The sequence below is a fragment of the Rattus norvegicus genome, chromosome 11 (genome assembly GCF_036323735.1).
Source record: "Rattus norvegicus strain BN/NHsdMcwi chromosome 11, GRCr8, whole genome shotgun sequence".
Taxonomy (NCBI): domain Eukaryota; kingdom Metazoa; phylum Chordata; class Mammalia; order Rodentia; family Muridae; genus Rattus; species Rattus norvegicus.
The window spans coordinates 94,234,392-94,249,523 of NC_086029.1; the positions used below are offsets into that span (position 1 = coordinate 94,234,392).

General features: G+C 49.4%; 2 protein-coding genes across 8 annotated transcripts in view; one reads left to right on the top strand and one right to left on the bottom strand.

The window, feature by feature from the left end:
* Nucleotides 1-4,160: 4,160 nt before the first annotated feature.
* Map6d1 (MAP6 domain containing 1) lies at nucleotides 4,161-10,390 on the top strand. The gene is made up of 3 exons (NM_001108844.1): nucleotides 4,161-4,548; nucleotides 8,849-8,966; nucleotides 9,566-10,390. The coding sequence occupies exons 1-3, from the start codon at nucleotides 4,169-4,171 to the stop codon at nucleotides 9,641-9,643; spliced, it is 576 nt and encodes a 191-aa protein (NP_001102314.1). The 5' UTR covers nucleotides 4,161-4,168; the 3' UTR covers nucleotides 9,644-10,390.
* A 2,756-nt stretch (nucleotides 10,391-13,146) lies between these two features.
* Yeats2 (YEATS domain containing 2) overlaps nucleotides 13,147-15,132 on the bottom strand; it is an 86,115-nt gene continuing 84,129 nt past the window's right edge. For 6 of the 7 annotated variants that reach the window (XM_063270713.1, XM_063270710.1, XM_063270711.1 and 3 more), the window contains one exon: nucleotides 13,214-14,765. In XM_063270713.1, the coding sequence (XP_063126783.1) occupies nucleotides 14,657-14,765 (109 nt within the window). In that variant the 3' untranslated portion in view covers nucleotides 13,214-14,656. Of the gene's footprint in view, nucleotides 14,766-15,132 lie in introns of all 7 variants that reach the window. The other variant, NM_001109057.1, reaches the window with a different exon arrangement.

Below are 15,132 nucleotides of genomic sequence, written 5' to 3' on the forward strand. Positions count from 1 at the left end.
ACCCAAGAGGCTGAAGTCTCATGCTGCCCATACAAGCCTACAAAGGCCAGCTGGTGCTCCCTCTTTGAATTGTACACTGTGGGTATTAAGCACCCATAGCTCGACCTCTCTGCTGTGGTTTGTTTCCAAGGCCAAGTTTCCCTGGCCTGTATGCTACTTGGCTATGCTGCCCACTGGTAGCTGTCTCATCTCCTTCTACACTCGTTTCCTAACAGGGGACCTCTGTGGTTTCAGTTTTGGTGTGGGCTTTCTGAGCTCATCTAGTAAATATGTCTGCTGAAGCACAGTGGTAGTTACAGGTTCTGGAACCACACTGCAGTGCAAGTCAGCACTCCTAGCAAAAGTGAGGCCATCTGAAACAGAAGCCTGAAAGATGTTCAAAGGTTTCTACCTTTGGGGGCTGGAAAGGTGGCATAGTGGTTAAGTACACTATCTGCTGTTCCTAACAACTAGGTTTGGTTCACAGCACTCACATGGTGGCTTACAACTGTCTGTATTTCCAGATCCGGAAGCTCTGACAACCCCTTCTGGCTCCCTGTGGCGCTACACACAAGTGGCACACATATATGCAGGCAAAATATCCATAAAATTTACACATAAAAGGAAAATAAATAAAAGGATGAATCCATGCCATGCTTCTGTGTGGTATGTAGCTTTTGCTATTCTGCTTTAAGCTCTAGCCCCCCTCACCCAGATTCCCTTGGATCCACCAATAAAAACAACACACACACACACACACACACACACACACACACACACACACACACACACACACACGTGTCAATCTTAAAATGCCTTTGCTAACTCAAGGTAATTCTAAACCTCCCCTGCCCTCTGAAGCATAATCAGGTAGAGTGGCCATTGGTCACTCCAACTGAAATCTCACATGGCTGGTTGGCTTTATCTCCTGATGATTCTGCCTCCCTCTTCTTCCCCTGTTCCCTGATTCTCCCCACATTCTCCCACACAACTCTAAGTGCCCCGTGCTGTCCTCAGTATCTTTATTGATCGGTCAAGAACCAGTTGGGGAACAGGACCTTAGCATCAGAACCAGGCTCTACACATGTGGGTATCAGGAGAGAATTCATAAGAGTTGGTTCTCCCCTCTCACCCCATGGGCCTGGGGTTCGAACTCTGGCTGTCAGGCTTGGCTCCAAGTGTCTTTACCTCTGTGCCATCTCGCCATCACAGGTTTCCCTGCCTGGCTTCTCAATTCCAGAGCTCAGCCCTTCCTCTCCTCCCCTTGTGCTAATGCCCTAGTGCAGTCCCTCATCTCTCCAGTCCCTGGACTGTGAAGACTATTTCTCTAGCTGGCATTGAGAATGTCATTGGTCCATGTGACTGATAGAGTGTCAGAATACAAGCCATCCACTCCTGTCACCCAGGAAAAATTTAACTCCTTGTGTGTCCATCAAAGTCAGCTCTTTCCAATCTTCATTGCCACCAGTCCTGTCCGCTAGCAAAACACCAGACATAAAGCAGCAGCAGTGTCTGCACTGAATCCAGAGGATACCTCAGGGCTCCACCTATCAGCACGAGTCCACGGAAGCAGCAAGAAGCAGCAGGGACACCGCCAGAAGTTCTTTGGTCCATTTCTAAGAACTCACCGCTAGCAAAGATCAGAGGAGAAAGCAAGGAGAACCAATGCCAGAGTGTCGTCCACTGTCTCTTGGGTCATACTTATACTCTTTCCAAACATCACACGTCCCCTCAAGGGTCTGCTCCAGCAACATCGCATGCCCTTTCACCAGGCAGCTTCCAGAAAAACGCCACATGTCTGTTCTCAGCAAAACATCCTCTCATAAGTCAGCTTTCAGGAAAAAAAAAATCATATGACACAACTGAGTCTCCAGTGAAACCAGAAATTCCCACTTTAGTTATCTTTTCTATAAAACTACTTATTTAAATTTTTTAATCTAAAAATATTTTTACAGGGCTTGAAAGATGATCCTCTGGCTAAGAGCCCTGGCAGAGGGCTCTGATTTAGTTCCTAGCTCATAACCATCTGTAGGCCTAGTCTGGGGGATCTGACTCCCTCTCTGACCTCTGCATGTACATGGTCCACATACATACGTGCACTCATACACATAAAATAAGCACATCTTTAAGATATTTTATTGCACTTCTTTGTGTATCTTGTCTTTGTATATAAGTGCTTGTACCACCCTGGACTCAGAGGAGACAGGACAATGTTGGGAGTTCCTTCCATCATTTGGTTCCCTGGGATTGAACTCAGGATACCTGGCTTGGTGGCAAGTGACCCACTGTGTCATCTCACTGGCCATGAAAAAGAATTTTAACTAAAGTTGCTTAAGAGTTAGGTTACCCTGACACTACACTTCTTCCTTCTGGACCCTTACTTAGTTTGTTATCAATATTTTGTCTTCTGAAAAAGAAAAGGAGGAGGAAGAGGAGAGGAGAAGGGGAAAAAAGAAAAAAAAATCCTGTTCCCTAATGGGAAAGTATTTTGGATATATACAAAAGGTTCCTCCAGAAAAACAACCTTATATGGTTAAAAGGTTGCTCCTTCCCTTCTGTGAAACAGTATATTGTTAAAACAAAACAAAACAAAACAAACAAACAAAAAAACCCCAACCAACCAAAACAACCGCCCAACCCACCCCCAAAGAAAAACCTGCTCACCTTGCACCTTGCATGTGATTTCTGCCCTTTGACTTAAAGCCCCCGCCCTGAAGTGCTTCCATACCAAGAGCCCATCTGAGCACTAGGACACTCTTCATCGTCAGCAAATCAAAGTACTTCCCGTACCCTGAATTGTCTTAGTAGGAGTGGTGATCTGTGAATTTCTCCCCTGGATTATTTCATACTTACTAACCGTCATCTGCCAGGATGACTAACCCAAAGTCTGGCTCCCTCCTCACAAAGTCAGTTGGCCTGGCTCACGGAGGACTTTTAGGGGTCCCCATGGCCTTAGTTAGGGTTTTACTGCTATGAACAGACACCATGACCGAGGCAAGTCTTATAAGGACAACATTTAATTGGGGCTGGTTTACAGGCTCAGAGGTTTAGTCCCTTATCATGAAGGAGGGAGCAAGGCAGCGTCCAGGCAGGCACGGTGCAGGAGCAGCTGAGAGTTCTACACCTTCATCTGAAGGCCACTAAGAAAGACTGGATCCCACATGGTTAGGAGGAGGGTCTCATTGTTCATCCCCACAGTGACACACTTCCTCCAAAAAGGCCACTCCTACTCCAACTAGGCCACATGTTCTAATAGTGCCACTCCCTGGGCCAAGCATATTCGAACCACCAACCCATGAATGCAACTTTGGTAAAGGTTTTTGCAGCTCCAGATTTAACTGTCAGTATGGGGCCAAAGTCAGACTTGGGGTGTTAAATCATCAATGGTATGCCATTCCAGTACAACTTCCAGCTAATGAAGTTAGGGAGAAGAGCTGACTAACTGGTCCAGACTAGGCAGTCCTCTGAGGTGCAGACTGGATACTTTCCAGGTTCAGTCAGAACTTAGTGTAACCAACACCACTTCTATGGCTGCAGGTCTGAGTGCACGCAGGATACACATGGGAAGGTAGAGGGCAGGTGGAAGTTGTCTCTGCATTTAACTGACCTTCATTCAGGTTGGAATACAGCCCTGCAATGAAACAAGCACACACGCACATCAGGGAAGGAAACTGGGAAAGGGCCATTGGAGCTCATGACAGTTCTTAAGGAAAACTGGATTGATTGTCACCCCTTTAAGACAGCACAGTAAAATCACAACAAACGGTGATTCACGAGCTGACTCAAACACGTTTTTTGGGAAACATGGCTCCAAGTCCTCTCTTGCAACACCCTCTTTGTTGACCCCACTTCCACTGTGGGTGACCGCCGAGTCCCCTCCGTACAGCTTAACTCTATTTTGCAGCCAGTCATGTCCACAAGGCCCAATAGAGTCCTCTGGCCCTGCCACCCGAGCCTTCTTGATGCCTGTTTTAAAAAGCAGGCAGAATGAAAGAAATGCGTCCCTCCGACATCACCCTCTGTGAAGCCCAGGTCTGATTTCTGAGCTCACATTCGGGGAACTCTGGGTTCAACCACGAAAGGCTGTCAGCAGGTTAGGACTGCCGGTAGGCCGTTCTTGCCGGGCGCAGGGCTGCGCGGGGGCAACCGGGTAGCGTGCGCGCGCGGCGCAGGCGCGCGGCCGAGCGGCATGGCGTGGCCCTGCATCAGCCGGCTGTGCTGCCTGGCCCGGCGCTGGAACCAGCTGGACCGCTCGGACGTAGCGGTGCCGCTGACTCTGCACGGTTACCCGGACCCGGGGAGCGAGGAGCCAGGCGCGGACTGCAGCGTCTCGCGCGGGAGCCCGTCCGTCGCCGGCGCGCGGGAGCCCAGCCGTGCCGTGCCGCTCACCCAGTACCAGCGCGATTTCGGTGTGCGAACTGCTCGCGCGGGGTCCCGGGATGCTGCTCAAGAGCGCGCACCGGGGCCGGGCGGCCGCAGGGGCCAGTCCTCGGCGCCCCCAACCCGGACGGTCTACGTGCTGCCGGTCGGGGACGCGGACGCAACTGTAGTAGCGACCACGTCTTATAGGTGGGTAGCTGGCTGCCGCAGAGGAACGCTTCGAATGTCGACCTGCGGTGGGAGGAAACTGAGTCCCAGAGCGGGGTGGGGGCGGGGAGAGCACGAAGCCTGAATACCACAGGATCTGGAGAGTGGCAGGGGGAGCGTCAGGGTCATATCTCTGGTCTCCGGACACTGCAGGTTCCCGACTGCTCCCTACCCTGGGATCCAGGATAAGCGCGCCTCACAAGGGAGTACCCCTTCCTCGGTTCCTCCACCTTCGCTCTCAGATTGTTCTCTTTTAACTTCTGTGGGGTGAGCACAGAGAGTGGTGCACAGCCCCCAACCCACGCCCCACGCCGTGCGCAGGGCCAGTGCCTGCGCTGTTCAAAATCCCACTGAAGGAAGGTTCTTTGCTCCCTTAGAGGTTCAGCTTCGGACGACTGAGGACTTCCTGCCTCTTCTTTCTATGTAGAAGAGTAATGAATGCTCATAGTGGGGGAATTCGAAATAAAAATAACAAATACTGCCTTAACACCCTCACGCCTCCCCTCCCCGACAGATGGATCTTCCTAATTCTTAGTGTACAATGGATGCATACACGTTCGGTTTCCTCCATGACCCTATTCTTGCTGTCGCGATGTTTTAAAATATTTAATATATATTAGCGTGGGGGGTTTAGGGGGCGAGCAGATCAGAGGACAACTTTAGAAAGTCACTCCTATCTATTCCCCTTCTGCCTTGGGTTCCAGGGAGCCAACTCGGATTGTCAGGCTTGTGCCAGGCAATGGTCACCCTCTGAGCCATCTCTGACACACATTATAACTACATTACTTTTTAAAACCTAATGTAATGTTTGACCTTAGATGGTCTGAATGTTAATAACTGTACCGTACGTTAACCCTTTCTTAGGCATACAGCCACAGGCATAAGCCCCACCCCCCCTTTTTGTCTCATTTGTGATCCCCAGTTTGGGACTATTTAAAATACTACCACACATTTGTTACAGGTGTTTAAATACTTTAGGAATTTTATCGTTCAGATTCCTTGAAGGTGGGATGGACGCTCAGGACTAGAGGTACCTGGGGCTGGAGAGGTGGCTCTGCTCTTGCCTGGCATGGGAATTCAGTTCTAGCCGGGCATCTCACAATTGCCTGTAACTCCAGCTTCGAGGAGATCTGACACCTTCTGGGACATCCATGCTCACTGCACATACCCACGCTCAGAGAGAGGCACACACATACACAGATGGTCACAGCGCTGCTGTCCTGATACTGCGGATGCACTAGTCATGGGTCTGTCGTAGGACGGGACACTGTGAAGCCCTGAAGGTGCAGACGGTGAGTCTCACACGCACACGAGTCAGAGAAGCAAAGTGCAGGACAGGTTCCTCCTTAAGGCTGTGTTCCTTAAGATACTTAATGGACGAGTGCGGTGCGGGGCAAGGCCTTGTGCTCTGTCTTGGACTCAAGTGGAGCTGTTAGGAGGAGCCTGAATCCTCCTCAGGAGAGGGCTGAATGTTCAAGGTCCTTCCAGGGGTCCTGACTGGCTTGAGAATCTAGCAGTCAAACAACTGGTCGGGCTTGCAGGGAAGAAGGGAAGCCTCCTTTCATAACTATTTAGTGGCTTGGGGACACTGGTGCAAGCCATTCTTCGTGGGAGATATTCCAGGTAATCACGGCTGGCTATCATGGAGCACATGATCAGCTGAATGTCCTGTAGGGTCCACCAAGCTCTGTTGATGGTAAGTGAGAGCTACTGCTCTCCACTGAGCACGATGTCTCCACTCCCCGTGGCCTGTCATTGCTGTTCCTCTCTACAAGTGAGGAATTGAGCTGCTAGTTCAAAACACGGTTCTGGACATCAGAGAAAGGAGTGGACTCAGGCACCAATTTTGCAGTCCTTACAGGCTTTCCTTCCCTAACGTGGTTTATATAGCTGGTCTTTGGCCACCTCCTTGGTGACAGTTTCTCAAACTGAATCTTGAAGCTAGCAGTGGAAAAGCACTGACAGATGGGGGCTTGCCTTTCCAAGTGCAAACTCTGCCTTTGGAACATTTTCCTTCCCTGGAGAACTAGAATAGCAAGAGCCTGGCTGACCAGTCCTCGCTCACCCCCAAGACCAGCCCAGGAGCACCACTGACCTTCCCCAGCACTAAACTCTCTGACCTCTGGGACTCCAGAGGCCGGAGTAATCCCATTCTGCCTTCCATCTTGTAAGGTGTACTTCACCCAAGTGAACTACTATAGGCATTCAGAAAACAATTTAGAGACCCTAAGGTAATAGAACGGGTTGTGGCCGTTCCTGACCTACAGTCTTTAAGTGCCACGGACCTGCTAGGACTCCATCTCTCCTGCTAACGCCCTGCTTCACTTGGCTCTGCTTATCATAGAAGGAGTGATCTGCCTGACTTATCTTCCAGATAGGCATAGGAGCCTTAAACAGCTAGCTGCCTTGGAGCTCTCTATCTGGCTAGCAATTCCCAGAACAGTGCATCCATAATTCCTTCGAGGCTGATCAGGTCCAGGAAAGATGTGGGGGGAAAATACTACCCAGGTATGGTGATGCACACCTCTAATACCAGCACCCGAGAGGCAGAGGAAGGCAGATCTCTAGGCATACAAGGTCAACTCTGGTTTGCAGAGCAAGTTCCAGGCAGCTAAGGCTACATATTGAGCCCTTGATGCATTTCAAGGAGCACAGTGAGGCTCGAGGCTTTTCCTTAGTCTCGGTGCAAGCTGGAGTCCTCCACGAGTAGCCATGATTCCACCTCCGATGTCGTTCCTATTCCATCAGAAGCCCTCTTGCCTGGAGCACCTCCAGCAACACCCCCAGGGACTGCTATGGGTTCTTCTCCCTGTTTTGAGTCCCCTGCTGTCTCCTCAGAGCAGCTGGCCTAGGCTGCCTGGAGCACAGCTCAGAAATAGTTTGGGAAGAAGGGCATGCTTAGGGGGAGGCCCTGCCTTCCCAGGAGAAAGAGCAGCAAATGGTTTAGACAGCTGGTCGTTAGGACCTGGAAGCTTCTGAAGCAAAGATTTTGACAGGCCCTGGCTCAGCTCTTCTTACACCCAAAACTGAGTGTTGACCACAGCGGACATCAGCTCCTCTTGCCCATGCCATCTGTCTGCCCAGTGAGGATCAGCTCTGATGCTGCCAAGAAAAGACTCCCTTGTTTTCAGGGCATAATCTGGGCCAGTGTAGGGGAAGGGCTTAGCACAGGCAGGCACTGACCCTGGCTGGCTGAGCCCTGGGCCTGTGGTCATGGGGGGATGGGTGGGGATGCCACAGCTCAACGACCTTCCTGAGCTTACCATTTAGTAGGGACAGTGACTTGATTAAGAAGTCTTCAGGAGTAGAAGAATTGAGCTTTTTCAGTGAGAGGCAGGGGGTTGGGTTAGCCTGTCCTTTCCCTCCAGAGAAGTGGCTCATGTGAGCTCGAACCACAGACCAGCTTGGAGGTTTTTGTTTTGAGACAGCTCTTACATATTTTAAAAAAGATTTTGTTTTACTTTTAAAAGTCATGTGTATTTCTGTTTGTGCGTGTGAGGGCAGGTTCCTGACAGGCCAGAAGAGGTCCCCTGAAGCTGGAGTTCCTGGTGATTGTGAGATGGGGGGTGCTGGGCACTCAACTGCAGCCCTTTGCAAGAGGAGTGTACACACAACTGCCAAGTCATCTGTCGAACCCTGTGCCTTTTGTTTTACATTTGTTGTGCCTGTATCTGTACATGCATGTCATGCACACATATCACAACATACATGTGGAGGTCAGAAGACCCGTGGGACTTGGTTCTTTCCTGCCATCATGTGAGTCCTAACCACTGGGTCTGGCAAAGCCTTCTCTCTCTTCTGAGTTGTAAGCATATACCCCTGCTGTGCCGAGCATTGTCCACACTGACATTTCTCCTGCACCTAAGTGGACGTGAAGGTGACAACCTTCACTGGCTTTGGACTCCTAAGTGGCCCACAATCCAGAAGGGCAGTGTCAGGTCTCAGGAGGGCTGTAAGCACTGGGGTTTGTCTGTCTCTAAGTCAGATGTTTGCCAGATGTTGCCTGATGTTCACCTGCCTGAGGGTTTTCTGCCACTGTTTTCCCGAGCTCAAGTGTCTGAGGTTTCTTGGTACAGCATTCAGAACGGAAAAGCACCTCTTCCTAAGACTGTCTTCTGCTTGGAGCAGCTGGTGCATGTGGTCCTGCGTATTCATGCAGGAGGATGAAGAATCATTAGGGACTGGAGCAGACCAGCACTGAACAGGGCTTCTCCTAAAAAGCCTGGGGTGCGGAAAATGACTGACTGGCCCTGTGCGAGGTTGCGATTCTATTTTGTTGCAGACAGGAATTCCAAGCTTGGACTGGAGTGAAGCCCTCAAGATCCACAAAGGCAAGAGCAGCCAGAGTTGTCACGACTCACAGCTCCGGATGGGACCCCAGCCCTGGGGCCAGCTTCCAGGTCAGCCTAAGGGTGGGAAGGCAGATACCTGTTTTCCAGGGTAGAGGTTAGGAGTCAGATTTTGATGACATTGGTAGTTAAGGACAGGAATGTCCAACAAAATGTACCTGGGAACGGACGGGCTCCTCTGCCATTGGCTAGGTGGCATCTTCGGCCTCCCTGGCGAGCAGTGTCTGTCCTCCTCCTAAACCCCAGCCTGTGCCCTGACTACTACTAGGGCTGGTGACTTTCAAGGGTGGGAGTGTAGCTCAGTGGTAGACTGCATACATAGGCTCTAACTTCTATTCTCAGTCTAGCCTTGTTCCCCACGAAAATACTAAAACCAAACTGACTCAAGCATTGCTCTGTGGTACAGCAAGGGCGTGTCATGTGTGAGGCTCTTGGGTTCCTTCCCAGGACTACTTAGCATCTTCATCCCAACTAAAGAGCAAAGAGGAGCAGAATAGGTTCATGTTCCCCGAGACCCGCCACAGTGGTGACATAGCTCACCCACCCTGCTAACTTCACTGTGCAAGGGGTCAGGGGTTCTTTTCTCAGAGCCAGGGATTGGGGCAAGTTGGGGGAAAAGTCCACTGACATTGCCACACTTCCTTTCTCAGGTTCCAGAGGTGAGGAAATTCACACCAAACCCCTCAGCCATCTTTCAGACATCAGCCCCTCAGGCGCTCCATGTGTGACCAGCGGAAACCAATGGTTGGGGAAGCGGAGCACAGCCAGACCTACCAGGCAGAGGCCTGGCCTGCTGCTTTGCCTACAGGAGCTGCTTGGCTGCTGGCTCTGGGCATGGTGTGGAGGCGGGCAGAGGGTCTGGGCACTACCGGCTGCACTCAGCCTCCCTAACTGTCCTCCAGCAGTGTCAGGGAGGGAGACGTTCTTATCTTCCAAATTGTCATTTGACATCCTTCAGTTTTTAAATCTGGTGATCAATCCAGCTGAGACCTGAACTGCTCCAGACTAAGACGTGCACACTATCAAGTCCTTGGTAGGTTGGTTTCACACTTTGGATGGTTTTCCCAAGATGCATGTTATATGTATATGTATATATATAATTTTTTTTGATGACTTACGGTAGTGCAGGGCAGTATCCTCACCTTTTTGCAGCGGGCCATGTTCTTATCATTAAGAAATTTAGCCCAGCAGTGGTGGCAAATGCCTTTAATCCCATTGGAGGGAGACAAAGGCTGATCTTGTGAGTCTGAGGCCAGCCTGGTCTACAGAGCAAGTGATAGGACAGCCAGAGCTACACAGAGAAACCCTGCCACAAAACAAATGTGGGGGAGGGGTGGGGATCAACCTTAGGTTGCCAGAAGTAATACCTTTAATCCCGGCACTCTAGAGGCAGAGATAGAAGGATCTCTGAACTCAATGCTTTCCTGATCCACACAGCAACTTCTAGGAGAGCCAGGGCTACACACCCCGTTTCAAAACAACAAAAACCTTTAGGTGCGCGCTTGTGCGCGTGTGCGTGTTTAATACATAACCACTCTCATGGTAGTGATATGTATCCAGGGAGATTATCCATGCCTTCAATCTCAAATAAGTAATTTCCTTATAGCCAAGATGATCCTGCTTCAAGGAAACAACTCCTGGGACGAGTGGGATGTTGAAAGCACGAATGGCACTCACCCCATGTTTCTCGAACCCCATTTTACTAATTTTGGTTATCCCCTCAACACAAGGGCTAGAAGGGACTACCCTGCCACTCACGAGAAGCTGGCATGTCTGGGGAGCATCTCTCCTTTAGAGCTTTAGACTCCCCATTAGCAACTTACTACCCTGCGAGGGAACAACTCACCCTGTCTTTGGAAAACCCATGTCCATAAATTCTAGCCAGCATGTCTGTGTGGCACAAGCTCATTCCCCCTTGCACAGCCCCTCAAACATTGGAAAGAGCCTACGTCTGAGAGGTTTGGCACAGTGTCCGGGGAGGATTTCCTTGTTCCCTTTTCTTTCCGGGCTCTCCTCATGGAAGCGGAGTTCTGGTGGTGGGGCTCATGTTTCAAAGTCATGGCTAAGGAAGCAGCTCAGACCTCCCACACAGTGTCCCCTCAGAGGTGCTAAGCAGGCCCAGCCTCCCTCTTACCAGCCCAGGAAGTGCTGTTGAGTGTTTCTAAAGGGAAACCATCTGTGTACACCAAGGATCCTGTTACTCTGGATTAGTCAATTTGCATGTTCAGTGTTCTAAGGGGGGAACGATTGCCTACTGGACAGATTAACAATTTACTAAAAGGCCAAAATGTGCTGCAGCAACTTATTATAAACACAGGCATATTTTCCCCATCCCCTTGGCCTCTCAATGTCTATTAATGCAGTGTCATAATAATGACCATAATACAGCTAATGTCCTTGAAATTTGTGAACGCCAAACCCTTCTTGCTCGGGGCTGCAGATACGAGTGTTGTGGATGTTACCTGCTTCTCACTTCAGCTATCTTGCATCCTTAAGTGGGAAAGAGGGCCATCTGTGCCACTGCTGCTTCCCCTAGCAGGGACAGTGGGCACTTCCGCTTCTGCACTTGAAAGTGAGGCTGCTATTGCTACCTACACCCTGCTGGCTTGCTAGGCACATGCACAGTCAAGCCAGCCATGCATGGCTCAATTGTCCTTTCCTGCTTAACTCTTCCAGGTACCTCGTGGTCCTACTGTGGCCACTGGCATGCCCCAGCTATAAGCCTCCACTCTGCCAATGACCACTCCACACACCCAGCAACCCCCAGCCCCTGCATTTACTCTTGGTGTAGAGATGCATTACCCTGGACAGCGAAAAGTACGCCGGTCCCTTTCTGGTAATGTGGTACTATAGAGACCATGAAGAGAGGCCGACCCCTGCTAGGTCACAGGTTGTCTAGGACATATAGCTCTTCTTACCAGACCTCCCTAGAAATGAAAACCTGCTCTTAGGAAGTCCCTCCCCATTGCAGATCTGAGTGTGGCCACATAGTTCGATGAGCAGCCCAAGAAGCAACCAAGACCAATGCCAGCCTTGTTCTTCTCAGTCGAGTCCACCTTACACACAATGTGCACAACGGTCAGAAAAACACACAATGTGCACAACGGTCAGAAAAACACACAATGTGCACAATGGTCAGAAAAACACACTGTAGGATGAGCAGGGCTATCTATGAGAAGGAAGTGTGCGTACGTAGGTACATATATGTGTGTATTCCTATATGTATGGGGATGTGTGTTCATGTATGTCAGGTACGTGTGTAGAGGACAGAGGACAAGTCAAAGTATTCTTCAGGTACCCTTCACTTTTCTCATTGGCCCAGGGCCTTCCAAGTAGGTTGGGCTGGCTGTATTGCAAGCCTCGAGTGATCTGCCCATCTCTGCCTCTCCAGTGCTCAGATTTTAAGTGTGCACCACCATGCCTGCCTTTTCTATGTGGGTTCTGGTGACTGAACTCAGGTACTGCATGCACTTCAAATGAGCCATCTCCAGCCCAGATTTTTAAGAATACTTTATCATACCTGCTAAAATTCCTATAAAATTTAATAACTTTTGTATTCTGTAAGTTTTGAAAAAATAAAGTAATTTAATCTGTTAATTTGAGAAGAGTACTCAATATTATTCCACAACCTCAGTGACCAGTGTGGGAACCGTCAGGTGTGTGCACGTTACCAGGCCAACAAATTGGAAAGCCTAAAAGCCCATTTATAAGCTGAAGGAAGGAAGGAAGGTCTTTCCTCTCCATGCTTCGAGGGACAGAACTCAGGATTTCTGACTTCTGAGGCCCGGGGAGCTGTCAGCACCCACACTGACCTATGCCCCACCAGCCTTACTGTCCAGGGCCTTGCTTTCTTGCGGCCCTCTGCCAAGTTGCTTCCCAGCCAGCTACCTCCATGGACTGCATCAATGCCGCGTCACAGAAACTCCCTTAGTTCTGGAGTGTCTGCCCTGGTGAGGACTTTTAAAGTAAGAATTGCATCGCAGAAGTGCCAGACATCAGCACAGACCAACTTTATCTCACCAGATAGACAGAGTCTGCTTTTTTGAGAAACTGAATCCATTTATGCATTTTCCTTTACCCCAAATTGGTTGTGAAATAATTATACCCATGGTCACCAAGTATCTTCTATTTTTGTAAATAACCTGAATGTGGCTGTGATCCTTTTACATTGTATGTTCTTTTTTTTTTTTTTTTTTTTTAAGAAAGGAAAGATATTAATTTTAACTTACAAAGACCTAGACCACGGCCGCGTCCCAATGAGCCCCTCTAAGTATGGTGCTTCCAGCTCAGAAAACCCATTGCAAATACTAAACGTTTTATTGTAGACAAAATGGTACACAATTATTACACATTATGATTTTAAAAAACACTTGAAACTTTTACATACACAGAAACTGTTAAATCATTTTTTTTTTTTTTAGCAAAAAAGTAATTTCTTTAGGTTTTCATCACAACAAATGAATCTGCTCTTAGTGGGATTTCTACCATGTCCACTTCTGAACAGATGTGTGTCAGCCTATCGACCTGCTACATGGACCAAATTCTTAAGCCTTCTATACCCAACTGTACCAGTAAGCTATGCTTGCCCAATCCCTGCACGGTAGATCCCTTCTCACCTGCAGCTCTCAGGTGCTGAATTAAAGATATATCCTTCCTGCAGCAGTTCCTGACTCACACATCTACCTACAGGACCTGAGAGAACAGGCTTTATGGTGCTTAGGTAAGGTTCTTTGACTTTTACTGGGATATTTCAAGTTTCCTTTGAGTAGAGAAAGAGCAGGTTTACAACTGAGACGAAGGTCTTTCCTGTGCCCCGTAACAGTTAGGAGGACTGGAGAGTCTCCGGTGCCTCCGAGCATTAGCACACTGGGTTGGAGAAGTTCTCTCTCATGGTAAGGCACTCGCAGGTGTTCAACCCTTTTCATCTTGGTAAAACTCTTTGGCAGAGAAGGACAGGACTCCAGTCCACCAAGACGACAATCCTAGTAAGGTTTGCACTGGGGCTGCCTCCCTCCCCTTGACATGAGGCGGCAGCAGCTTCTGAAGCCCACGCGAACAGAAGGACCCACACACGGCTCAAGTGCCTGACTTTGAGGTTGGTACCTACACTAATACTTGTAGTTCCTGGCTTACACGGGCACAGGTCTGATGCCTTCTGAGCTCTGCTGGGACCCCTCAACAGGCCGTCGCAGCATTAGTGTCATGGTTCTGTAAGAGTCTTGTTGTAGCCTTCTTGGCCTCAGGTTTCCCACATGGCGTATTACCCTCACCATAGCTGACTTACACCGGCCGAGAGTGAGCCACCCCTTCTACGCTGAAGAACGGTGGGAGGAGGTGCTTGCTTGCTCTGTTCTTCTTTAGAGTTCCCCAGCCCCGCATGCTGGGCTTATTTTTGCCTTCTGAAAAGCAGGCCAAAGGTGAACCCAAGCACAGTCCACAGAGGGAGCAAGCACCCTGTGTATGTGCCTGCCTCACACCAAGGCCCTGCAGAGCCTGGTCAGAGTAAAGAAATGCAAACTGACAAAGCCATGTGTGTCCATTCAGCTTCCCTCCAGAATGGGGGGACAACTGTGTCTTCAAAGGCGGGCACCTGGGGCCCTGTGTAACCTGCAGTTAGACGGAAGGAAGTCTGGCAGCCATGGCATTCCAACAGAGAACACCAGCCTCTCCAAACACGAGGTCACAGTCTGCACACTCTAGACACAGCTTCCATCCTGCTTTCCGGGATCTCTTCACGATACTCACTGATCCTCGTTCAGTCTCCCCATGTGTTTGTTCGTGAGAAAATCCAGAAAAGGAATGTTGCAAATGGCCTGATGAATATTACTCACTGTAATTTCTTTGGGAATCCTAGTCCAAACAAACAAACAAACCCAAAAGAATAATTAGGTATAATTTGTCAAATGCATTCAGGAATAATTTAGTCAGTTAATATACTGAAGTGACCACTCTCTTATTGAAGGAGGTAACGTCAAGGGCTTGAGGCCAGTCTCTCTCACACTTCTCGCGAATTCTTCTCCATCTATATAGTACTACCCAGGACTCAAACCTTACTTTCTGGTCACAGGACTGAGGCTGTCATGCTGGCCAAGTGATTAGTTGACAGGAAAAAAAAAGAGGATGCAGACAGAAGAGAACGGTATATATTTAAGTCTTAGCTGGTTTGTTTCAAAGCACCAGAGGACGGGAGACAGTCCTGGCCAGCCACGCACACCCT

Excerpts from the sequence above, each read along its gene's own strand:
- Map6d1 (NM_001108844.1), top strand. The coding sequence starts at position 4,169 with ATGGCGTGGCCCTGCATCAGCCGGCTGTGCTGCCTGGCCCGGCGCTGG. Across the intron at positions 4,549-8,848 it reads GTAGCGACCACGTCTTATAG|ACAGGAATTCCAAGCTTGGA; the intron begins GTGGGTAGCTGG and ends ATTTTGTTGCAG. Across the intron at positions 8,967-9,565 it reads GCCCTGGGGCCAGCTTCCAG|GTTCCAGAGGTGAGGAAATT; the intron begins GTCAGCCTAAGG and ends TTCCTTTCTCAG.